Genomic DNA, 25235 nt, shown 5'->3' with positions numbered 1-25235 from the left:
ATAATGTGTTATGATTGACTAAGGATTTTAAAGCAAGCATTGAGAATTGTAGTTCTTTACTCAGTTTTGGATGACCACTAGCATCTGCCTGGACAAGAGAAGGCTGAGGCCAGGGAGCACAGACCCACTTGGAGAGCAAGTGAGGTCAAGGAACAGGGCTGCACCACACAGGCTGTGCTAGGGGATGATGGGGTCACCTGAAATTCCTCCAGGGACTTGGTGAAATTCTGCTACAGATTAAAGAGTGCAATGGTCCCTTGTAAAGAAATTCTGGAACAAAGCATAGCTCTTCCAATTATCTGATTGTGAAAGAGGAAACCAGAGTAACCAATGTGATGTTGCTGGAACCATGTGAAAGAGTCCCACATATAAACAAGAGAAGGCCACTCAAATGGAACTCACACTCTAAACAATTGTTAATTTCATGCTGTTCAAAATCTAAACATGCCATCAACTTTTTTTCCCCCGAGAAACAGTCTCATCATGGTTATATTTCATTTATGTACCAGTGGCAAAAGCTTTGGACCGGTAACTGAAAATTATTTCTCTTATTTCACAAAGAACTATTGACACTCAGTCTCTCTGTAAGTGACTGCAACTCAGCAAGAAGGCACATGCAGCTTTGACCTGCAAACATTTATGCCCATGAGCTCTAGGTAAAGCAAAACTGCTAAGTTTTAGTCAAAATAATCAGTATCTTTTTAGAAGTGACATATAGTAGGCTTTTTAAAAAAACCTAAGATACATTTGTACAATTGTCAAAGTCTTGGAGATTAAATTCCAAAGACAGTCATGTACGAGAGAAAAGCAAACCATAATTCCAAGCAAATTCTCAAGAGTGCAAGCTGCAGTCTCATGACTGCTTCAATTGGCAGATGTCAACTGACAAGAACACAGAAAATCATGGCATGACGAAGGCTGGAAGCTACAGAGGTTGATTGATCACGTTTTTGTTTTCACTATAGCAATGCCATAACAGTCCTAAACAGGCAGCAAGGGATTACTTACAGGGTTTTTTTTTTGTTATGAACATATAATTAAAAAGAGTAACAGTTGAACTCAACTGTTGTGCTTCAAAGGAAAAATAAGATGACCATCAGTGTAAGGTAACAAACTTATCAAGAATGTTTCAGATCAGCAGATATCGAACACAAAGCAAAAACAGGAGACAATCATGGCTTTCTTAATTCAAGTGTAAACATGCTATTTCTCCCTTGTTAAGAATGTGGCTGTGTAGCCAGACATGACTGAGACAATATCAAGAATCAGAGGTCCTCTATGAGTAAATACATGAATTATAAAAAGCCAAGGGAGTGAAACTACTCAGTATGAAAGTCTTTCCCACCTCCTGTAGGACTCAGAGCTTCTCTGGCACGATTGATAGATACAACTACTGTGTGCAGCTCCACAGTGAGCATCACAGCCTTATTCTACAAATATTAAAAAATTAATTGATATTATATACATTATAAAGTGATTTGCTTAGAAATTCATTCTGCTTTGAATTTGGTCCTGTATATCAGGACCAATGAGGGCTGTTGTTGTTAAAATGTTTGAGACCATTGCACTCGTTACACTGGCTTTAGTGCTATAAACTAGCAAACTTGGTTATTTCAAATAAAAAACCCAAACACACTGGATCAGAAACAAGCCTATAAATCCACACCAAGTATAGAAATGCTCCACGCTGCCAACATGACAGCAGTTTTGCAGAGTGATATTGTTTCAAATCATGGCTATCTAAAACAAAATCTGTTTAAATCCTTGAATTTTCATAATGGTTTTTATTTCACAAACACACAAGGCAAACACACTAATGCAGCCATATCAAAGTATGTAATAAAACTATACTCACTCTTAGTCCTGGAAATCCAGGAGGACCCACACCACCAACAATTCCCTTTAAAGAAAGTTAATCTTAGATTATCTGAATTTTACCATTTAAAAAGAAATCCCAGTGATAACATAAAAGAGATCTACAAAGCAAGTCAGTTGTGATTTTTACAGAGTTTCCAAAGAGTGACAGCTTATCACTGTATAAAGAAATATGCTTAGTAAGATCCCTGGATTGTGGAATTAGATCTCCAGGTATTTCATGGAAACACTTCTGCTGTTAATGTAGGAATATTGAGATTTTTTTTTAACCATGATACTTATAGTGGAAGGAAAAAAAAACCAATTTTTTTTGAGGGTGAAAACAAATTTATTAAAATTCCTCTGAAAAATAAATAAGAACACCATCTCACTTCATAGAAAGTCCTCTGCCAATAGAGGCTACACTTTCTTTATGAAAAACTATTTCTTGATACAAACTACGGTATTTGTACTTCCTACAGAAGTTAAAAATTCAGCAGTATTCCACTACTGCCTCTGCCACAGTTTAACTCAGAAGAGGCTAAAACACTGCAGAGAACAGTTGCTAGGTCTCTTTACCCTATGTGAAACAGGTATTGTAGCCCTCCAGGTCACCATGTCTCATGCAAGCTGTCCCAACACCTGGGACCTGCTACTCAATTGATAACATACAGAGGGTTCACTGCAGCCCTTTGGCACCTGCAGGGAAGGGGAAGCTTTATGTGAGCAAATCTAAGCCCATTCTGAAGGTGTCCAGCTGGGCATGGCTGCTGGACATGGTGCAGAGGACATCTTCATGCTGTCCTCCCTCCTTGGGTGCCTTACACACTTTCTCCAACCTGCTCCAAACTATCCACAGGTGAAGCTGAATGCTCTAGCAACATCCTCCAAGGCAGACCTACATCCTCAGAGAACTGAGAGGGTGTTGTGGAAATGAAGGCTGGCATTAGTCAGTTAAGCAGAAGAAATTAGGTATGGAGACAAATGTCAGTAGTGTCAAGTCAGCACATGGGAAGAAATGTCTTTCCTTCAAGTTCCTGCTGTCACAGGCCTCCCAGGCAGCCCCTGATCTCCACTGCCAGCTCACAGAGAGGCTCTGTAAATATGCCATTAGCATTGCAGCCCCCTGCAGCTGCAGCACTGGCCCCTTGCCTGAACAAGCCCTGCAGGGTGAGCTTTGGGGGAGGAGGGGAGAGGGGTTGCTGCCTGTCGAAGGACGCAGTAACATCAGCAGCTGTCTTGGCAGATTAGATGGAACTTGTTTGCAAATGCTTGCATTAAAACAGGCTTCTTTGTAATGTGCAAGTCTGTAATTTCAGATCCAGGCTTTCTGAGCCTATTTCTGTTAAAGTACTGTTCTGTAGATCTGGTGAAAAGACAATATCTGCTTTATCAGGAATGGAGGGAGACTTGGGAGTACGAAGAGGGGAAGGAAGAACTCACCTTCTAATATCATTTGCAAGGCGGTTGGTGACACTCAACCCCTCAGTGGGTTTTCAAGATGAAAACCATGCTGATATCACCTGACATTCCAACAAGGGAAACTTTGCCTTAGGGACCAGAAATGCATAATAATTTTTTTCCTGTGCTCCAAAATGTTGGCACCAAACATTGATAACCCACAAGCAAAATTCATGTAAGCTTTTCTAAAACAAGTTTCTAAGATGGGTGTCAGGGCAGACCTTCAAAAAGGAGGGAAACTCTGTCCAGCTGATGACTCTGTTCCCTATCAGAAAAATCTTTAGACGAAAACTGATAGCAGTTTCCAAAGGAGCATCCAACAATACATGATGATTTAAATCAGCTGCTCTTGTACCCAGCACTTTTTGCTGTTCTCTTCTCTTGCCCAAACCCTTTCACTGATTTCTGACACCAAAGGAAACCTGAGTTTGGAGTCTGCAGCCAGTTTCCCTACAAATGGAGCAAGACAGCAAAGCTCCTTTGAGGGCAGCACTGCGAAGTGACGTGACTGTGCCACAGTCTGAACACCACACTGCAAGGGCACTTTAGGCCTGCACACACTGCCAAGGACAAAGCTGTTATCACACTGATTATAATGCACTGAATGACATGCTAGCATCATTGTGTTCAGTACCAGCTCAAAGGATGAAATCAACTATCAAATGCACAAGCACACAGTAGCTGAGGTTTTACATGTAGGAAGAATCCTATTTTGTTAAGGTAATCTTAGAATAACGGTATAAATAAACAACACAAAGTCATATCTAATACAAGAATTTTTTAAGACAACATTCATCAGTAATGCAGTGAGGACAGCAAGAGATCTGACTCTTAAGGTAGTCAGCACATGCAGCAGTGGAAAATGCATTCTCTTGGCAGCTTTCTGAATATTTTCTTCCTCTTTTTTATACTTTTTATAGTAGTTTCCTACCGATTTGCATGGAAAAGTTAACAGTCCAAAATTTTACTGTGGACTTCAAGACATTTCTTTTGAGACAAAAGTCTCCTTTAATTTTGAAGGGGAGTTAATATTCAGTGTTACAAATTTTATCATGTTAATCAAGACACAATTCGATACTTACAGGACTTCCATCTGGACCCGGGGGGCCTCTATTTCCAAAGTCACCTGGAAAACCCTAAAGCAGAATAGAAAATACCTGTTCTTCATTATTCAAGACATGAAAGGTGGGGTGAACACTGAATTCCTATAGCTATGATGAATTAAGACATCATAAGTAGATTCAGGGAGGGTGATGGAAGAATGGGAAAAGCAGAAAATACCAGCTACAAGGTTCAAATGAACAGAATAGTGACATTTTTTTGTCTCCTAAAATCATAAACCCAAAATGATACAACTATACACAATGTAAGCATATTAAAAATCAGACTTACTTTAAAAATCAGAATTACTTTAAGACCAATATTAAACAAGCGTCACTTGAATTTTTTTCTTGGATCCCGTTTTCCTATTTATTATTTTTAACTTAATTTTTTTTCCTGTTAGCTTCAACATTCATGAAAACGTCTGTCCTCCTTTCCTTAACTCATCCCCAAATATTAATGACTGGCATCTCATATTCATTAGAAATCAAAATTTTCGTCTTTCTGGCACAACATCTTTCTAACCAATGTGAACACTTGCCATAGTCTGCATCTAGACACTGAAACAATAACTCAAGACATAATAAAGCCTCATTTATTTTATGAGAGTTTTGACTTCAGAGACCAGATTATCAGAATAGGAAAAAAATCTGATTTGCCAAGTCAAGCGTCAAAGCTTAAAACAAAATTTCCATTTCTTGCCTGAGAAAGAAAATGGAATAGAATTCCACCACTGTACTGGCTCTAATCTTCCTTCCTTCCTGTTAGGGTTTTGAAAATTGCTTTACTTCTTTCAGATGTTGCCCACTGCAGAAGCACATAAGTTGGTGGGGAAAAGTGATATGATTTTTTGTTTGGGTTTGGGGGGGAGGTATTTTTGAATTAATTTTTATCAGTTTAGTATTGCTAGGCAGATCTCACTATTTTACCAGAAGAGCCAGATGTAGCTAACTAGAAACTCATGCTATTAGTTTGAAGCAGTACCATGAAATATTTTCATGATTGCTATCACTGTATGGAATTGGGAGAATGGAGGTAGCACAAATCTACAGCGAAGTCAAAATTGTTTTTAACTACAGTGTAAGGTCCATATAAGAGTTTACCAGAAAATTTGCAAAATACTAAGCTGGAAAGGGATTCTACCTGGAAAAATCCAAGCTATGGCACTCAAACCAAACAGACTTTTATTGGAACTGATAAATCTCACACAGTATTATTAGAGTACTGAGGTAACTGAGAGATGCACTGACCTCAAGAAATCAACCACAAAGAACCTGAGCACTACTAATCCATCCCCCATGGGGAAAAGGAGCAAATTCCATCCTTACAATAATTTTAATGTGAAATGCTCTTCTTTGTCTTTTCAGTGTTTCAATATCTTTTTACCCCTCTGTGTGTATCAGGAACAGTACTTTGAGGCATTAACCTTTCACCTCAGTAAGGCCATGTTCAAACCTGCTACAGGTCAAATGTACAATTTGTTTGGCCTTTTTAAACTACTTTGTTTGGAGGGCATCCACACATCTGTCCAGCTCAGGATTTGCTACAGCAGGGTCTTTCCTTAATGGAATGGGGGATATATATCATACAGTATTATATGAACAGTAGTCAGGAAGACAATATAAAACTGTGTCAAGGAGATGGAAAAATCATATAATAAATCAAAGCAGTTTAAGCCCTGCTTAAGCCATATTTGGCTTTAGTAACAAGCCAAAATTCTATAAAAATGAAGGCAATGTTTTATGCATATATATACATGCATGTACACTGTCAAAATCTGTTGAAACAACCTAATAGCTATTAATTGTCAGCATCATGTATGATAATGTGAAGTAATCCAAGACAGTCTCCTATAGCATCTTTTGGATTGATTTTAGCTGGAGATTTTTTCCACTTTCTCCTGTCAATTCAGAAAAGCTAAACACAGGAATTCCTCTCACAACAATGAATTTTTTGTTCAGGATCTGACCACGGAACTCACAAATAAGAATCTACAGCCATAACTGTAAGATCTAACAATACAGGTCTTCATATTGTTGCTTCCTTATCATTTAAAAAGTAGAGGTTCTTAGGTTAATGGTTGATAAAGCAGATTTAATTGATTCCCAAGGTGTACACCATTGGTCAAATTTTTTCCCAACTCTGAAAATGTAGTGTAAAATTTTACACATGCAAAACAGATATTTGAGAGTGACTATGTTGTTAAAAGCTACCAACTAAGAGGATGTAGACAAAGATTAATTCATGACCCTTTGCTATATAGCATATTTTGGTTGTACTGCCCACCATTGGTAGATGTTGGAAGAGGCAGAATTGTCATAACACACAGGTATGTTTTTTTGAAACTCAAAGGGGAAATGAAGGATGCAGTGGGACAGTTTTACCAGCCACACAGAATCCCAGATGCTGGTCACAAATGATATAACACAATCCCAGCATAGTAAGAGCTACAAAAGTGATGGACCACCTGCAGTCATCATAAGGACATTCTCAACAGCATGTGTCTTTGAACTGATACTGAAAAATCTATCTTGGTAAGTAGAAAAATGAAAGCAAAATGATCAGTCACAAAAGTCTAAAACTGGAAGCAATATAATAATACTACTGTGCAACAAGTGTTTTATTAAATCAATATTATAATTTAACATTATTATTAAGCATACAAATGATGAATATTCATAACTTTAATATAAAACAGAATCTGAACTATTTGTACAGTTACAATGGACTTAGTTACTAAATTCTTGGTAAAATTTACAAGGTCTGTTCTGACACATTGACAACTGGTTTTAACTAATCACAGATAGAAGATAAAAATCTTCCCCCAAATGTGTACGCAAAGGCAAAATGCATCATGCTAACAGGACAGACAATGCATTAAAAAAACTGCAGAACTAGCCAAATTTCATATTGTGGTGATACAATGGAAAGAAATTGAACACATACTTCTACCATGAAATATTTTCTTAAAATGATATTGTATGCAAAACCAATCTAAAATTCAAACAAATCCTCACTCTATAGATTCAGGCAATTGAGTATTTTGTTCCATTTCAAATATGCCAGAAATGTTACAAATATGAACAACTGTTCAGTAAACCTACTAAGTAGCAGCACTTTATGAATGAAATATTTACAATCCCTTGTATGATCCACTTCTTCTATACTTTAAAATTACCTTCCAAAAATGAGATTATACTTGGGATCTGATTTCTTTCAAAAAGATCTCTGCCAGTCAGACAGGTTGGTTTTTTTTTTCTCAAGTATTATTAGGGACAGTTTTGCCCAAAGAAATAAGTTGCAACCTAGAACAAAAGGTGAGGAGCCTGAACTCAGGCACTGTAGAATTCCCATGCCAAATTTCTTTTAGTGACAATGCCCTGCCCAAAGCACTGTTAACTCCAGGGCACTGCGCCAAAAGACTTTGTCATTTCAGCTACCATTGTTAGGGGTTAAAATAACACATCATCTCTAAGCCTGTCATCCAGCAAAGTACTTCAAGCCAGGTTCCCATGTGATTGCTCTCTTGGTTGGTCCCCCCATTAGCAGCCTTTAGTCAAATAAGTATTTTATAGATCATAGAAAGGAATTGGAAATTACAACATTACAAAGAAATCAATACTGAATGAAGGTAATCACAGACGTTGTACAGAGGTGCTTTTGGTGCCTTGTCACCTATGTGAATCCTCTCTGAACAGATTTATATAAAAAAAAGTCCTTATAGAACATAGCCTGGCACTGACAGAAGCTGTGCTCTTACTGTGAATGGAAAATAGCTGCTCACCACAGCGCATACAGCACCTAATGACTGCTCACAGCACCAAATGACTGCTATGGATGGGGACAAATACTGCACAAACCACTACACTGGCAGCAGAATCCTCAGTAAAACCTGCCACAGAGACTGACAAGATAAGCCAAGACGTGTTTCAGTGTTCTCTGCTGTCACCTCCACTTCCTATTCCACACTGAACACAAGCCTTTGATTCTCATCCACGTTCTCCTCTTTCATAATGTTGCATGTGACTCACTAGCACAAGACACTGTGAACTTCTGCAAGGTATTGATGGCACAGAGCCCTTCCTGCCCAACACTCAGATGCAAAAAGTAGCATTTGATCCAAATTATAAGCAAACTACAGTATGGTCTGATGGTAGCTTTAGAAAGAGCACATTGCATTCATTAATGGCACTTTGCTTGCCTTTCTTTATATCAAAGCAATTCTTGTAGGCTAGTGGCTTTTTTGGCTGGTGTTAGATCACATAGAAAACAAAACATAATTAAACAGAATCCTCTACAACTTTCACAGCATACATCAAGGGCCAAATGACGATGATCACATTACTGCTGAACAAACTTGTTCAACATGGTAGATGAAAATAATCTGAACTGGTGAGCACAACTGATGGCACAACTGGAGAACCCTATGGCGTTTTCCAATCTCAAACCACAAGAAAGTTAAAATTGGAAACTCCTGGATAGCTTCAAAGAACTAAAATAGTATGGTTGCGACAGAAAACAAAACATTTGGCATTGAAGACACACCACAGGAAATATGTAAACCTTGATAATGCATACTTGGCAGATTTGTGTTTATTCTCAGCTGTAGAAATATATATTAAGTAGAGGACAGCTTTAATTTACCATAGTCCAGAAATATCAGACATTAGAAGCAATTGATTTTCATCCAAACCAACACCAGACTCATAAAGCTTGCATCATATCCGCACCTTGTGCTAACACAAATTTTACAGAATGTATTTATGTTTTTCTGTCACCTTCTAACCCTCCTCACAGCTGATATCAGTAACCTATCACAAGGCTCACAGGGATTAGCCTTCCACACTTCAGAACATCTAGCACTTATAACCTGCACAGAATCCACAGTTCTGAAAAGTACTAATTGAAAACAATAGAAAGTCATATGTGGAAAAAATAAAACTTTTTTCAGCTGAATAAAGTTACAGAGTTAATTCTAGGTGGATTGACATTGGCACCAGGAATTGTAACAAGTATTAGAAGCTTTACCTGTCTCCCTTTAGGACCTCTTTTTCCACGGTGGCCTGGGATACCCTGAGAAAGAAATAACCCATGATAAGTAGGTTTTCTTTTCTTCAGTACTTAAATTCAAGTAATTAAACCCGCATTTGATTAGAAAAAGACAGTGTGAGAAGCACCACCATTAAAAAAAAAATTAAAAAGGATTTGAGCAAAGTATTATAGAGAAAATGTCCTATAGCAGAAATGTAAACTTTGCTTGTCTTTACAGTGGCAACATCTGAACAACTGTGAAAAAGGGCCTTGTCCTGCTTCCATCAAAGTGTATACATCCAGACAGCCTTTTTGCTCAAGTGAAATAAGAAAAAGCTCAAGCACAGAGTGATAGAGATTAACACTTCCATGGCTGGTTCTACTGCAAAGATTATCCAACAAGAGCCAAATATAAATTATTGACAAAATGAAATGTCTCGAATAAAAAAAAATTAATTCATGCTTTGCTGAAGAAAAAAAATAACCCTAATCCTCACAGTTGTAGACTAAAGTAAAATAATACTTTACAGCTGCTCCCCATTTTACTTCAGCACCAGGGCATTTCACTGATTAGACTAATTGGGTATGACCTATTCATCTTATTTTCTTCACATCAGTTTTGCTTTTAACCAAAAAATACTTAAATGAATCATTATACTTTGTACATTTCCCCCCATTCTAACATATTTTGCATTGCCACATAAACATCAACATTTCATTAATGTTCCACTAGGCCTACCCTTTCTCCTTCAGGTCCTGGTTGTCCTGCCTCACCTGGAGGTCCAATGAAGCCCTAAAAACATAAGAACAATGTTTGATTTCAAGGCTGCTTGTCCCTCAGTACTGGCCAGATATAAGTTCATGACACAGGGATTAAATTCAGGCTCATTTGAAACTACCAGTGAAGCTCTAGAAATTTAAATGTGACTAGGATTTACTCTCCAACCAACAGCAAAAACAATTTCCTGTTAATTTTCCTGTTAATTTCCTGTTAAAAGGGTACAGAATAAGTTAATAAAGAAGTACTAAGAAAGTGTTCTAATAAGACAAGGTTGCACCAGATGCATTACTTATCAGAATAGATGAAATCAGCAACTTTTTTATGAAGTTAAACTTATTCATGAACTCCATCAGAAAAGAAGTTCTCATCTTATTTTGTGATCATTGTTAATGTGTGATCATTGCTATCTGTAAGAATTCTTACAAGAAAAAAGTTTATCTTAAGATAAGCAGAATGTTTTTCTTATAGTTCAGTCACAACACATCTCACTCCCACCATTCCTCAGTTGTGTGGAGAAATGGATTCTGCACTATCAGATTCAAACTGAGACTGGAATAAAAATATTGCATTAGTTACTAGAATGGAATTCTTTGCTTTCATATCTCTCCCCAGTTCTTCAGTTGTAATGATTTAATTTCTTGGGGGTTGATCTTTTTTTTTTAAATTACGAAAGATGGTGCCCATCTTGTCATCCAGACATAATGAGAGTAAGGAAAACAAAAGCACTTCTACAGTTTCTCAAAACAGCTGAGAAGCAGAGCACAGTTTGATTATAGGAATATCTTAAACCTGAAGCTCTAAAGATACTTCATATCATGTTGCTATACACCTCCACGGCACAGCAGTATGTGTCAAGAGGGCTGTGTCATCATTTTTACTGGAAGTTACTTTTAGAATTCGTATACAAGATTTAGCCTTAAGACATGACAGGTGTTTTTCCCTAAAATTACTCATGCATTGGCCATTTTTAGCTTTGTGTAAACAGAGAAGCAGTTACTTTTCAGAAAGTGACTGGGATCACTTATGTCTTGTTGGTTGAAGGGAGGAAAAGACAAAATGCAGATGAGAATCTGAACAAAAATAAAGTGAAGAAACATAAAAGAGACAATCCCTGAGGGTGTAATATCTGTTGGCACTTGATCGTGCCAAACTAATTTTTCCCATCACTGTAATGAAAACTGAAATTAAAAAAAAACCCATCCCAAAAAACCCAGACATATGTTTAAGAAGCTGCTGCAGGTAAAGACCTCTAGTAACCACACTAAAAAACAAGACAAAAGAAACTCTTGCAACACCATAAGATTACATTAATAGATATTTGAGAACACAATACACTGCTGAGCAAACTGAACATGAGCGGAGGGCCTGAAAACACCCAACAAAAGCCTCCTTCAAATTCTAGATGCAACCAGCCAGATACAAGTTTCTGGAAACCTGTGTCTACTCCTTGAAGGTGAGAGTCAGTCAGAAGAAATACTTATACATGCACAAGCATGTGTAAGTATGCACATTTCTATTTAAAGAAAACAAAATTACATGGCACCCACCCAAAAAAACGAAACCAAAACACAAATGAACAAACCAACAAACCCATAACCCTCAAAAAAACCCAAACCACCACGAAACAGAGAAAGAGCACCATAAAACACCCAGCCCACCCCAGCCAGGAAAAAACCCAATCTATTTTACTTCCAAGAATAACCAAAACCAAACCTTGAATGCACAGAGCGTTAAGAACCTTCAGTCCCTGGGATACATGTAACTATGACTGAATCACTCTAAAATCTCAAGATCCCTTTTGTGGTTTTTATGTGACAAGACTGTTTCCCTTTATCTACTTCTGCAGCTGTTACAGATTGCAAATGTCAAATATGTCACCCTTCTTGACAACTTCCATTATGGAAATAATGCTTCAGGCCTGAAACATCCTCACTCCCAGCCCTCACACCTCCAGCATTGCTTCCTTCTCTCCCCTGCATTCAAGTGAGAGGAAGGGCAACAATGGAAAACTGCTCTATGCTGCTCTCCATGGGGAAAAAATAAACTCTTGCATGTATTTTGAAAGAAACACTGTGTTTTCTCATTTGTAGGTTCTATAAAGGCAGTGGTTCTGCAGGCATACAACTGGCAGAGCTGAATCAAATTCTTCACCCCCTTTCTCATCTACTGTATAGGTAAAAATAGACATGCATATCAAAATGCTTAAGATGCTTACTTACTCTTACTCCTTTAGGACCTGGGTTACCTTCTGGTCCAGCTAAGCCCTGTTACAAAAAGACATGAGTTGTAATTAATTTTAAACAACCAGATATGCTCTATGTAAAAGAATGGCAGCAGCACTTGTTAACTGTAAACTGGCAACACATTCTTGAAATTTTTAAGATTGAAGAAGGTGCCATCAATAGTCCCCCAGGACCATGTTCACAAAGGTCTCCCACTAATGCATGGCTGAACCACAGACCATGACTGAAACTTCCATTACATCAAAATTATTTCTTCTGGGAGAAATATTTTTTTCCAGACACAGTGAACAGGCATTAGAGTGACATAATTTCACAGGATTTTTTATGAGCTTTTATATTTGGACACATTTCAGTTATGTTTAAGCTAATGTCAGAATTGCATATGTGGTCCAAATGTTCTAAAAATTTTACGTGATTCAACACAAAAATGTTATCATCCATTACTCTATAAAATATTGTAATGGAATTTAAAAATATATAGCCATTAAAAACTTAATCCAACAAAACACTGAAGTATTGGTCAAATTCACCCTTTAAGCAGACACAAAGCCACAAAGTCAATTATTGTCAATTTGGCTCATATACCTTCACATGGGGAAAATTCTGAGTATTTCTACTTTATATCTTATTTGTATTACTGCACTGAGGTATCTGTTACCTTGTACATAAATCAATATTTATATAAGTACTTGTGTTTAAAGAAAGCTGCTTTCTGGCTTTATTGGTTCTACTCAAATATCCCAATGGGAAAAAAACCCAAACTTTTAATGTTCTCCTTCACTAAAGGACTGAAGAAATAGCTTAAGCAGTGAAATAAATACATTGGTGAAAAATCAGGAGGAACAGGCAGTTTCTTACTGCTTCTGGACTTGAAATACAAAGAAGACAAACCACATAGAACCACATGAGGTTTATGAAGGGTAGTGTAAAGTGTTCAGACATTCAGTACTTTGGTAATGCCATTTATATATTCCAGAAAGGAACAGCGTTACTGCATCTAACCCACCAAAGTTTAAAAACCATGAGACTCAACATTCCCTTCAGGCCACTGCCAGAGAAAGAGGTTTGTTTCAAAGAAAAATGACAAGATGTAAACAAATACACTTTTACAATTAGCAGTTTCAGAAGAGTTAGATATGGTACTTTTGATAATAATAAAAGAAAAACAAAGAAAAAAATGCAAACACATTTGTATAGTTACTGCACCTGCCTGCCAGGGTAACCAACTGCCCCAATACTGCCAGCCATTCCTGGAATTCCCTAAGCAGAAAAGGAAGAAAGAAAAGGAAAAGAAACAACAAACATGTTTAACGTCATGGTTTGGATATTGTTTTATCATTTCTCTTTTAACATCTACTCCTATGACACAGCTTAAGCACATAGAAAAATTACTCTTTAAGCAAGCTACATAGAATACCCAAAAATTGACTCATTATACATAAGTAACTCTGTCAATTTCAGTTACATATCCTTTAAAAAAAGTATAAGATTTTGTCAAATACAACAGTGCATGCCTTATTTCTGTAATTCAAAAATAATTCAGGAGGACTATAGGAGGCAGGTCCGAATAATGAGGTAACTTCACTGGTCTTAGCTATATTTGAAACAAATATATTAAACTTGTCATTAAAGAAGAATTTTTGTCCTTACAAAGACAATTTTTGTTTTGTTTCTTCCAGAATTGGGTCAATATAGCACTGCATTAATCATGAATGTATACAACTCCCTCCACCTTCTTCCTCTGATGTTAGGAATCAACTTTTTTTTCCACTAATTATTTCTATCTCACTGCTAGATTATAGCCATCACAGAAAACTTCCTGTGAGACTGCAATAAAAATCACCACTCCTTCAGTTAAGGTTTGGGCGTAAAACCCATGAAAGTCATGGATGACATCCTTGAGTTCTCATCTCCCTTTGGGTGTCTACCATCTGTTATCACCACCATTTCCTTTTCAGTGTGATCCAAAAGGAGACTCCTTCCATCTACTCTACCATTAGGAGCCTCATCAATGCTAACAAGAGGCATTAGCAATTGCATGTGTTTGAAATGACATTCAGATTGCTTCCTGAACTGACATGGAAGTGTAAAAAAGCACTGAATAACTAACTATTTCATTTCCTACATGCTGGGAGATATAACATGCATTAAATCAGTAGAAGTTTGAAAGAATCCAAAATGTGCCTCTTATAAGAATTTTACATCCACATCCTCGAAGCTGGTGTGGCAGTTGAAAAAAGAGCTGGTCTTTTCCATTTCATTCAGACTACTTTTTTTGCCACACTGGTCTCTAAACAATCTGAATTCTCGCTCAAGAGCTGTCCAATATTTCCTTAAGCAGTTTACACTGATTGCTTATATTGAACACTTAACATGGATTACACATTCTCCTATCCTAATTGTTCGTCTGCAGAGTACACTGCACTGTGCTTTCATCCCTTACCTGCTCACCCCGTGGCCCTGGCAGTCCTGGGTAACCCTTAGGACCCTGCAGGTAGAGAGAGAGAGATCCATAATGAATACAGTTAAACAAACAAAATGGACCTTCTTTGCCTGCTCTATTCTCTCTTTATCAAAGAAAAAAATCCGCACTTGTCTGCCTGAAGCATTAGTGTGGTTTACATTCAGCAGCTCATATGAAAACTGAGCTAGAGAAAAGAAGTAAGAAAACTTCTTGGCAGTTTAGAAAATTTCAAGACATCAGTATGCTTAAAGACAGTTCCAGACTTGTACCCTTTTAAACAAATGAGTACATGGGATGCTGTCACCCAGTTACTGCCGAGATTGAAGAACCAGATTCTGTACTGTGCATTTCCCCATTCCAAATCCTTGTCACAATGCCCTTTCTGAACGAGGCAGTTCAGAGAAAGGGTGTAAGTAGAGGGTCATCCCAGATTATTCTAGGACACACTCAGGAAAGCAGGCCTTCCAGGACACAAAACATCTCTTCTTAAAATTAATACAGAACAAATTTCGGCTCTTATACTATGGAATTTATATCAGCAGGGAGAACAGCCTCATCCCAGAAATCTTCTGTGCTGAAACTACAGAAGGACATGAAACTCTTGAACTTCACTCCCTGTGCATTGATCATTTCAAGCATATTTTAGCTCTTAAAGAAAAAACAGAATTAAAATAGAGCTGGAATCTGCCATTTCCATCAGTACACTTAAAAGAGGAACCACCTTCTTGAACATCTTTATACCAGGCTAAACATACCCAGACAAGCTGGCCTAAAAGGGAGGCTGTAACAGTTGTATGACTGATTCAGAAGCCAAGTGTCTGGTCTCCACATCCCTTGCAAGAGATACTGGAAATACACAAGTCCAAAAGCTACAGCTCGAAAGACAAAGACCAAAACAATCGTTATTCTGGATAGAAATCTATCATAAACTTGGACTCAACGACATTAACTGAGCAGCAGGAGTGTCTTGGCTGATGTTAAACATCTGTCTGCCTTGCAGCATGATGATACTCATCAGTCAGTAGAGACTTGAGACTCAGTGTAATAAAAAGAAATTCTGCAACTGATTTCAGCAGATCAGGTATTCCAAAGTTTCGGATAAGCTTCTGTGTGACCACAACAGTATTGCTGCATGAAATTACTTTATTATCATATACAAAATTAAAAGATAAAGTTATTTTTCTTCGTGACAATTTTGGTATAAACCAGTAACTCCTCCTTAGCTTTTGAAATATGTCTCAGAAAACTACAATTTTTTACAGTCCCAGCCAACCCCTTATTCCATGAGTTTTATTCATTACAGAATTTTATCTTCTCTCTATACTTATATAATCAACTAAAGCAGGTGTGGCTAGAAGAGATCCCTCAGTAGTTTCTTATTTTTGTACTAGAAAAAGGGGAAACCTATACACAGAAATGCTCAAAGAAAAGTTTATCACAATTTAGTTTCAAAGTGGGTAATTTTAGCTGATTAACACCTGCATTACAGTCTCAAAAGAAGGCACACAAGAAAGTGAGTTTTAGGACTGATTACTAAATGCTGGGCATACTTCTACACAACAGCATTTTACTTCTGTCAGAGGAAAACTGCTCTGAACTCATATTTTAGAATAGCATGTCCATATTTTTATTCAGCTTTAATATGGCCTTAATTCATTCTAACTCAGTGCTGGTTGGGAATGGATCTAAACCACGCTAAAATGAGTACCATTCCAAAGAGACAGTTTTCACACAGAGGTTTCTTTTCCTAAGACTTAGCTAATCCTCTTAAAATTCTTAGTTTTTTATTAGCTTGAGTTTGTATTCTTGAGTGTACCCATATAATTAAGATGCAGTTTACTCTGAGCTAAGATGAAAATTAAGAATAAGAATACAAGTTCACATGCACAGGTTTGAAAAATTAATTACCTTCCAGATTTTAATGAAGATTAATTCTCTGACTTAAAAGCTCAGTGTGGAACAGAATAGTTTGAAGCTTCCAATTACAGACTTCGAGCACAGATTTCAAAAACACAGCAAGTTGTAAGAATACTTTGGTCTGTGTGAGAGAAAAAATATTTACTGCCAACTAAAATATAGCAAGTTTAAGTGTCTGACTTCTACCATATGCAGCACACAGTAGAGTTAGGGTGAAGTCTGTACATCGCAGTTTATATATAACAGCAAGGACTATTTAGGCTGTGTCTTTCCATCTTACTGCTGCCTATTGTGTTTTAACAGAATTTCTATGTAATTGTTATTAAAATCTAGCACAACATTGGCAACTATGCTAGAGTGCCAAGAAGTTCCTGTAACCTGTAAAAATCAGTAGGTAAAGTGTTATGACTAATGCTACAACCCTCAGCTACAGAGAGATATTAGTCTTTGAAAAGTATCAGCTAAAAAATTTCTGTGCATGGGGTAAGTCTAGCAAATAAATGGACTCACATGATTCCTCACAATGCCTACTTATCAGCTCCACAGTGTCACCATACTGCCTCCAGTTTTGAAAAAATGTTTCATCAGAGAATGGCTTTGTTTTAATTTTCCTTCATAGATCCATTCTATCTTGTTTGCTGATGTTTATTCCACAACTAAGATTTCACCTAGCAACTCAGCCCAAATATCCTAAGGAATGGAAATACCACTTTTGTCTTACAGGACTGGAGTTTCCTTCTTCTCGAAGGAAATTGGACTCTGCAGAGAAGCACTGGGAGACACTTGGTAGCATAATACTGACACTGCCATAGGTATATTGCTTTTGAAATTTGCTTATCAGCCTTACCCTTACATGAGGGCAAAGTGAAGACAAAATGAAATATGGAGCCCTTCTCAGGTTGAAACAAAGCTTTTTCCTTCCACATTTCTTACCGTGCTCTACTTCAGTATGCAAATTTTATCAGGATTTTATACACCCAGATTCTCATCATTATTGTAACACACATGTTAGACAGAATAAACAAGAGAAATAATTGTGGCCAACCTTTGTAAAACCCTTTTCCAGTGTCATTGCAAAGCACCCGTAACTCCTCAGCACTGCAGTGATTCGAATGTACTGCCATGGGCTCCAGCAAGGTCATGCCCAGGAGTGCTGTCCTTTGGCTGACAACCCACCCCCAAGTGCTCTGGCTTGTAGGGGCGAGTACTTGCCTCTCTGTACAGTCAAGTAGGGCCATTTAGGGGAGAGGGAAAGAGGGGCCTTCTGCCCTATGAAGTCTCTGGACTGATATAAGGAAAGTTTTAAGTGTTGATTAAGAATGATAAAAAAAAAAAAATGGGACACCATTAACTCATATGCAGGACTTTTTAAATCTTTCTTCTTACCTTAATGAGAAAGAATATTGGAAATATGCTATTTATTTTATATATATATATAGAGTGTATCAAAATATAACATTGTATCATAATATCATTCTATTATATAAAATAATTACATGCAATAATTATATAGTAACAATATATTATTGTTTTATGTAATTATAGAATTCATTTTATAATATAATTTAATATATCTCAATACATAATAATTTCTCAGTAGTGCTAGAGTACAAAGCAAAGAGGATGTATTTGATCCTTCTGCAGTTTCTTTCTTGTAGCTGGTTTTCTTCACAGCTACTTTGCTCACAGTCCTTTGAAAATAATTTAAGATCACAATGAGCTAACAGCATGTTTACCTATTTATACATACCAAAAAGCAATAACTAAAGATCAATTATTTAAAACACGATAACCTGTGGGCTTGTTTTTTTTTAAAAAAGTGTGAAATACTTTTAACTGTTCACAGGGGTAGTGCTGTTCAAAAGCTGGTATTCTTAACTTCTGCTTGACCTGGATTGTGGCTCAAACATGGTTCTAGTTAGTGTCTGATGTGTACAACATGGAAACAGAGTAAAATTTCCAGTGATCAAGTGAGCATGATTCTCCACAGAATTTAACCATCAGACAAGGAGTGAATTCTTGTGGCAGGAAGAAAGTATGATGCCCATAAGATTTTCATTTCCTTGTCCCCAAATATCAGTCTCAATCCAGGACAAGTGACAGCTGCTTCCCATCTAAAAAGCTTTAAACATAAAATACTTTGTTCTCAAAGCAAACCTATAAACCTGAATAAATGAAAACACAGTACTTGCAGAATCTTAAGATTGCCTGTGATCAGCAGCGACAAAACCTAGCAGTGTCCAGGCTTGGAGGTGAGCTCTCAACAGAGGAAATGCAAATTCTTGTCACAGATATACATTTTCTCTGTTCAGTGAACAGTGGTCCATGTGTTTAGCAACATAAATTTCCACGATCCTCATGATGCTAATGAGAATGTCATTTTCTGGTCATATTGTTACTTGTTTTGGTCAATTCTAGAAATTAATGACTAGATGGTAAAAAAAAAAAATTGTCATGCATTTTAAGATCGAGACAATGTTGAACAAAGCCACCCTACAACATGACAGCACTGACTATAAATTTTGTTACAATGCCATTTTTCTTTAGATTCAATAGCAGATAAGCATTAATTAATATTTCTTCTCCATATGTTAAAGATTAAGGTCAAAAATACCAGGGCCTACCTTTCTAACAATTAATTCCATCCTTTTGCAGCTGTCTTCAGTGTTACATAGTGCTTCAAAATTCTGCTGTGGTATTTGTTCTCCATGTTTTCTATTATACTTGCAACACCAAACTATATTCAGCAAAAATATCATTTAATAGCAGTTTCCTCCCATCTTTCTTGCTGATTTTTGTCACCAGTTTCCCACCACCTGAGTAATCGGAGCAGTCTACTGGATTTATGCCAAGTGACCTCTCCTTCCACAAAAAATACATTCACTAAGGCTATTGTGCTCATTTTCTTAAGTTGGTCTCATGTCCTCTGTCATCATCCTCGACGTTCCCTTCTAAAACTATCTCTACCTTCTGTTTTCCTGTATACATAGGACTATGATAATTTGGATATATTTCTTAAATGCAGTATATGGCACCTGAAACTTCTCATGTTAAAAAGTACTGCATTATGCAACATCCCAAATTGGAACTTATTCCACCTGAGGAATTCTGGCACAGGTTTGGAAAAAGACAAATAATTCAAATGCAGAAATACTGCGCTCATGATGCCACGGAACTTTTTCTATTCTATGAAATACACAATAAAGAAAAATACATGAAAAAAACTTTTATATGCTGTATTATAGCATATAACTACACTGGAATTGAACACAATTGAATTTAAATGGTTGCATTTCACAGGTAAGCCTACCTTCCCTAGTAGCACTTCTCTCTGAACAGGGAACAGGGGCACACCATGCCTTTTGGAGAACACCAACCTAAACAACTACAATTTACATCCTGCTATAACGACCTCACTTAATTCAGTTGCAAGGGGAGGGTTTGCACAGTAGACACAGTAACAACAGGAAGCCTAAAGTTCTTCTATAGCCTCTTGCCCATCAGACATTCACCTGATGGGCACTGATTTGAGCCAGGATGAGTTACATGGAAATGGAAACAGAATCTTACCTTCTGGCCTTTGATCCCAGGTGGGCCTGGAAAGCCCATGGGGCCTGGATCACCCTGTACAACAGAAACACCCAGAATCACTATGTTTCACTGGAACAGGACACAGTCCTAACATGTAGGACTTAATATCGTCTCTGCATTCTTGGACATTTGGTATGAAGAAGTAGCTAATGTTGCTTGATTAGGAAAAGATTTTTATTATTTTTTTAGAGGAAGAAAATTGAGAAGGCAACATGGTGGAATACTGCTATTCTCTTCAGGTTCTTTGAAGTTCACAACCACATGATGGTATATGGGAACAAGAATCAAAACATCTCAGATGCTGGGGAGATGGAAAAAAGATGCAAATTTTTATGGTTGTTACAGGTGGGGAAGGAGGGAAGGTTTTTTTCAGCTCTTTTTCTTCTTGCTCAGGACTGACAGTGAAGAGATCCACTCTTTCATGATTAGTGCCTGAATTCAAACCCAGTAAGTTAAGGAATGCACCCTGGAAGTGACTTATCATCCAAGTAAATTTCATCCTGGAAGTGACTTATCATCCAAGTAAATTTAAGTCCATTAATTAGAGCGAGAAAATTTGATTTTAGGGAAAAAACTAAGAACACAAAAAAATGAGAACTATAAAAATGCATATCAGTTCCATAATTTTGGATTATAGATGCAGTCTACATGTATTTAGGGATAGTCACACACATATATGGGTGGGCTTTAGACTGCTCTGTGGCTGCTTGGGTTCATGCCAAAGAACATAGCTTGAGTTTCAGGCAGTCATGTACAGCTCACCACACTATGATCTGATTGCCAAAAAGCTGGCTAGATTAAAATAATGCTATTCCCACAGAAACTTCAATTTCTCATCAGTGCATCAACAGACATTTCTGAACTTTTTCTCAGCAGCCCATGAATGTTGACAATATGTATTTGTGAATTTTAGCATGTGTGCACTAAAAATTAAGTTGTGTCCACATCAGCAGCTAGTAAATGATAGTTATTTGCTAATGTTTTCTTCATAACAGAGAGCAGTCCTTGACTCTTTCTACTTGGCACAAATATTCCACAACTGATCTACTAGCAAATGCTCATAATACAACTTAGCATAAATGCAAAGTACTCTTAAACATACAGCATAGGCTAACACATTAGAATGCAAGCATCCAATTACATTTTTAGTATTATCAGATTACTGACTATGTAAGAAACTTCAGTATCAATCTAAGAATGAAACAATCACAAGCTTTCAGGCCTACAATTTCTATCAAGAATAAAACATTTGAATATTTATACTCAAACACTTGGGTGGAGAAGGCAACTACTGGTTTGGCTGAAGTGGCTTAGGAGGCAGTAGCAGGACAAGTCTCTGAAGTGAAAGGAAAAATCATAGCACCAAGAGTCCTTTTAAAAAAAGTGGTGAAATACAATACAATGTGCAGTGATGTGTGCACTTGCCATCACCAAATTCTGTTTTGCACAACTTTCTGGACTAATGCAAGGTACTAGAGAAAGTTGGAATCTGTATTTTGTTATATCAGTATTAATCTAATTCAATTTCATTTTTCTAAACGTACTTTCATTTTAATAAATTAAATCAAATACATAATATAAGTTTAAACTTTTAATATATTTTTAAATTTACCTTAGATTCATTGTCTACCTGTATCTACACTGGTCAGTCTAACATAATTAACTGCTAAAATACACCAGTGTTAAAGTAAATACAAAGCATTTTGCTGTTATAATGTGTCTGAATATTAAACAAGACTTTACAAAAGAATGGGACAGACAAAAAAAATTTCTATAATTAAGAAAATAATACCTTTTCTCCACATTTTGCCCGTCCTGGAGAGAATCCTGGGTCTCCTTTAGGGCCCTGTTGCAGAGAAATTAAGCTTAATAATATCATTGGGAGAGAATTTTTAATAATACATGCTAAAACAAGTATTTATAAATGTGCTTTCTATCATAGATATTTTTCTCATAACTTTTTCAGTAAAGAACTAGGAAAAAAATAAAATAGTGCAGGTTCCCACTGAAGTGAGATTTACATTTGCAAATTTCGTGCAGTCACAACATTTTGAAAAGCACATTTATTAGTAAATCCAAGCAGGATTATAGCAGACATTCCAGCCAAATTGCTCTGCCCATGTCTCTATCACTTCAGGACACCAGCTGTTCCTCCAACACCACGCAGGATTATCAGGCTGTATTACTGCATGAACCATAACCTTGTACAGGTTTCCTCAGGCTCATCTTTCCCACAGTGCCAGAATCCACAAAATTGGATTTTCTTAACGAATCTGTATTTCGGAGACACAAGAATAAAGCCAAACCTCATGGATACCCTTAAAATACTTTAAAAATGCTGCCCGATTTTTTATCAGGAATTAAATGCTGAGGACATCAGCCATTGGCTGGAACTGCTGACCCTCACTCAGGGCTGGATCCTTTGCAGGAAGGATATTAATGTTGTGCCATGTTTCAGAAGCAACTGCATAAAGGATCCTTCAGCACAGGAGGGAAGAATTCATGCATCTTAAAGACAGAATAAAATTCTGCATTCTTTTACTGCTAGAAAATTCTTGCAACTCATCTGCCACGTTTTAAGATCAAACAAGAGTGGGTTTGTTTCAGTGTGGGCCAACTGGATCTTCGTAGCCAAAACTTCAATAGCACCTGGTTAATTTTTATTTAGAGAAAACCATTTTAGAATATACTTGTATTGAAAAGACAACTTATAGTCTAACTGAAAGAGATCACTAAGCACCTAGTAATATATATATTTTTATATTGAAATTTAAAAAAAATAGATACATACATATATGTACAATTCCTTCCATTCTTAAACTCATGGGCAGAGCTACATAACTGATCAGAATTATCATCCAGTGGAGGGAGAAAATAATTATAAAACAAAGCCTAGCAGTAATTGGTTACAATTAATTCTCTTCCTAGCAATATATTCTATTATATAGCCAGCATACAGTAAAAATTAATTATGAATCTTTAACTGTTCCTATAGAACTAGCTAAAAACAAAAACCAGTCACTTGGTTTTACAGCACTTGGCACTGAAAGCTTTATTAAACTTCTTTTTATGTCCTCAAGCAGATTTTAACACCGGTCATGACATGTCAGATTCCTGCAATTAGGAATCATACTAAACAAATTATGGTGCTGCCTTTTTCCTAACAAATCTATCAAATTGTTCAAACTAAATATGAGTTGAAGGCATTCTGCAACTGCACAAATCTGTCAAATCTGTTTAAAGGGCCTATGTTACACAAGTTTGAAGTTGTTTGAGCTTTCAGTCCAGTATTTTTTCTTTGATTTTAAATATCATATCGATAAATCTTCAGAAAATGTTTCTAGCATATTATTCAATAAGAATGTCTGAGATATTAGAATATTTCAATATCTAAAGTTGGACATGGACAATAAAATAGCAATTTATAGGCACTGACAGTCTACATTTTCCGTTTTTTTTAAAGCAAAGCAAAAGGTTACAACAAGTAAGCATTTAAACTTCAGTTTATCAGAGGCTGAGCTGATTGATAGGAACTCTTTTGGGAAGTACAGATTACTTGCAAAGATAACAGTTTCCAAGTCATCATTCTGCATACATAGGTGTTTTTCTTTCCACTGAGTAATCTGCTATTTTTTTTTTATATGAAGTTCAATCTGATTGATTACATTCAATTAAAATATGTTTATAGTAGCAGTCTCCATCTGTAAACAAAAGTAGGCCAATTATTTCTTTTACAAGAAACAGTTCTGGGGCTTCCAAAAAGTCATTAAAAAGTTCCTGTATTTACATGGCACCACGCATAAATAAACTCACCTTGGGACCTGGCAATCCTGGCAATCCTGGGTTACCATGTGGTCCTGGAATACCCTATTAAAAAACCCAAACAAATGAAGAACAACAAGCAGGATCATTCAGTACACCACTGAACAAATGTGAATGCTTTGCAGAGAATAATTTTACTGCATCTTTCCTGCTTTTAGAATCACTGGTTAGGATTTTCAAAGGATTCACAAGAAATAAAACACACACATTTTCTATAAAAAATTGGAAGTGAAGTTGAGTACCCCCCCCCCTCTTTCTTTTACAAATCTCAGTTTCTGTTGTCTTCCCAGGTAATTCTTAACAGGTATTTGGCATAGTCACTGCAACGTTGCTCTCCAGCTACAACACTTGAAGGCATGGGATAAAAATCAGTAAAATCACATTCTGAGGTACCCAGCTATACACTGCAAAGGGAAGGAAGTGTGTGAGTTCTCAGTGACCTAAAAGGTGTCTCAAAGCAATGCATCCCACCTCCTTTTAAAAAAAAAAATCTCAGATTCTCCTGATTCTCCCGATTCTCCCACAGCTACTGGACTTGTAAAAAATGGACTTGTTACTAAAATAATTCAATTTAACCTATTCCAGGAACAAAATAAGCTATCAAGACTATCTCTGCCTTCCAGTATAAGTGTCTGTTTCTGCAACATATTCAGCAATCCCCACTCCTTGAAAAATTGCACATTAGGAAAAATATGTGTTGCAAAGGCTGTCAGCAGCTATTCATCTTCCAGGTACTGAAGGACCAAACCGGCGAAAACCTGCCCCTGAAAAATTGGCAACAAAGCTTCTGTTGACTTCACTAAGGCCAAAATTCTCCCAAAATTCCCTAATCCAAATACCAAATATAATAAGAATACTTTTCAACTTTATTGTATATTCAGTGGTCTAACAACAGATAAACTCGGTGTTTGTCTTTCCTACACAAGGCTGAATTGTATTCATTATAATCTACCAATTATACCTTGCAGTA

General features: G+C 36.8%; 1 protein-coding gene across 7 annotated transcripts in view; it reads right to left on the bottom strand.

The window, feature by feature from the left end:
* The window catches only part of COL24A1 (collagen type XXIV alpha 1 chain), a 127220-nt gene that overhangs the window by 78143 nt on the left and 23842 nt on the right, over positions 1–25235 (bottom strand). For 6 of the 7 annotated variants that reach the window (XR_011152419.1, XR_011152420.1, XM_069022919.1 and 3 more), the window contains exons 5-14: positions 24257–24310; positions 22236–22289; positions 20423–20476; positions 14915–14959; positions 13678–13731; positions 12448–12492; positions 10187–10240; positions 9445–9489; positions 4398–4451; positions 1856–1900 (exon numbers count right to left, since the gene is read on the bottom strand). Coding sequence is in view for 5 of the 7 variants with exons in the window: in XM_069022919.1 (XP_068879020.1) it covers positions 1856–1900; positions 4398–4451; positions 9445–9489; positions 10187–10240; positions 12448–12492; positions 13678–13731; positions 14915–14959; positions 20423–20476; positions 22236–22289; positions 24257–24310 (504 nt within the window). In the remaining 2 variants the exon portion in view is untranslated. The remainder of the gene's footprint in view (positions 1–1855; positions 1901–4397; positions 4452–9444; positions 9490–10186; positions 10241–12447; positions 12493–13677; positions 13732–14914; positions 14960–20422; positions 20477–22235; positions 22290–24256; positions 24311–25235) is intronic. The other variant, XM_069022922.1, reaches the window with a different exon arrangement.

The sequence above is a fragment of the Aphelocoma coerulescens genome, chromosome 8, assembly GCF_041296385.1.
Source record: "Aphelocoma coerulescens isolate FSJ_1873_10779 chromosome 8, UR_Acoe_1.0, whole genome shotgun sequence".
Classification (NCBI taxonomy): Eukaryota; Metazoa; Chordata; class Aves; order Passeriformes; family Corvidae; genus Aphelocoma; species Aphelocoma coerulescens.
The sequence above is the reverse complement of the archived record's forward strand: the minus strand, read 5'-3'. Positions and strand labels throughout refer to the sequence as shown.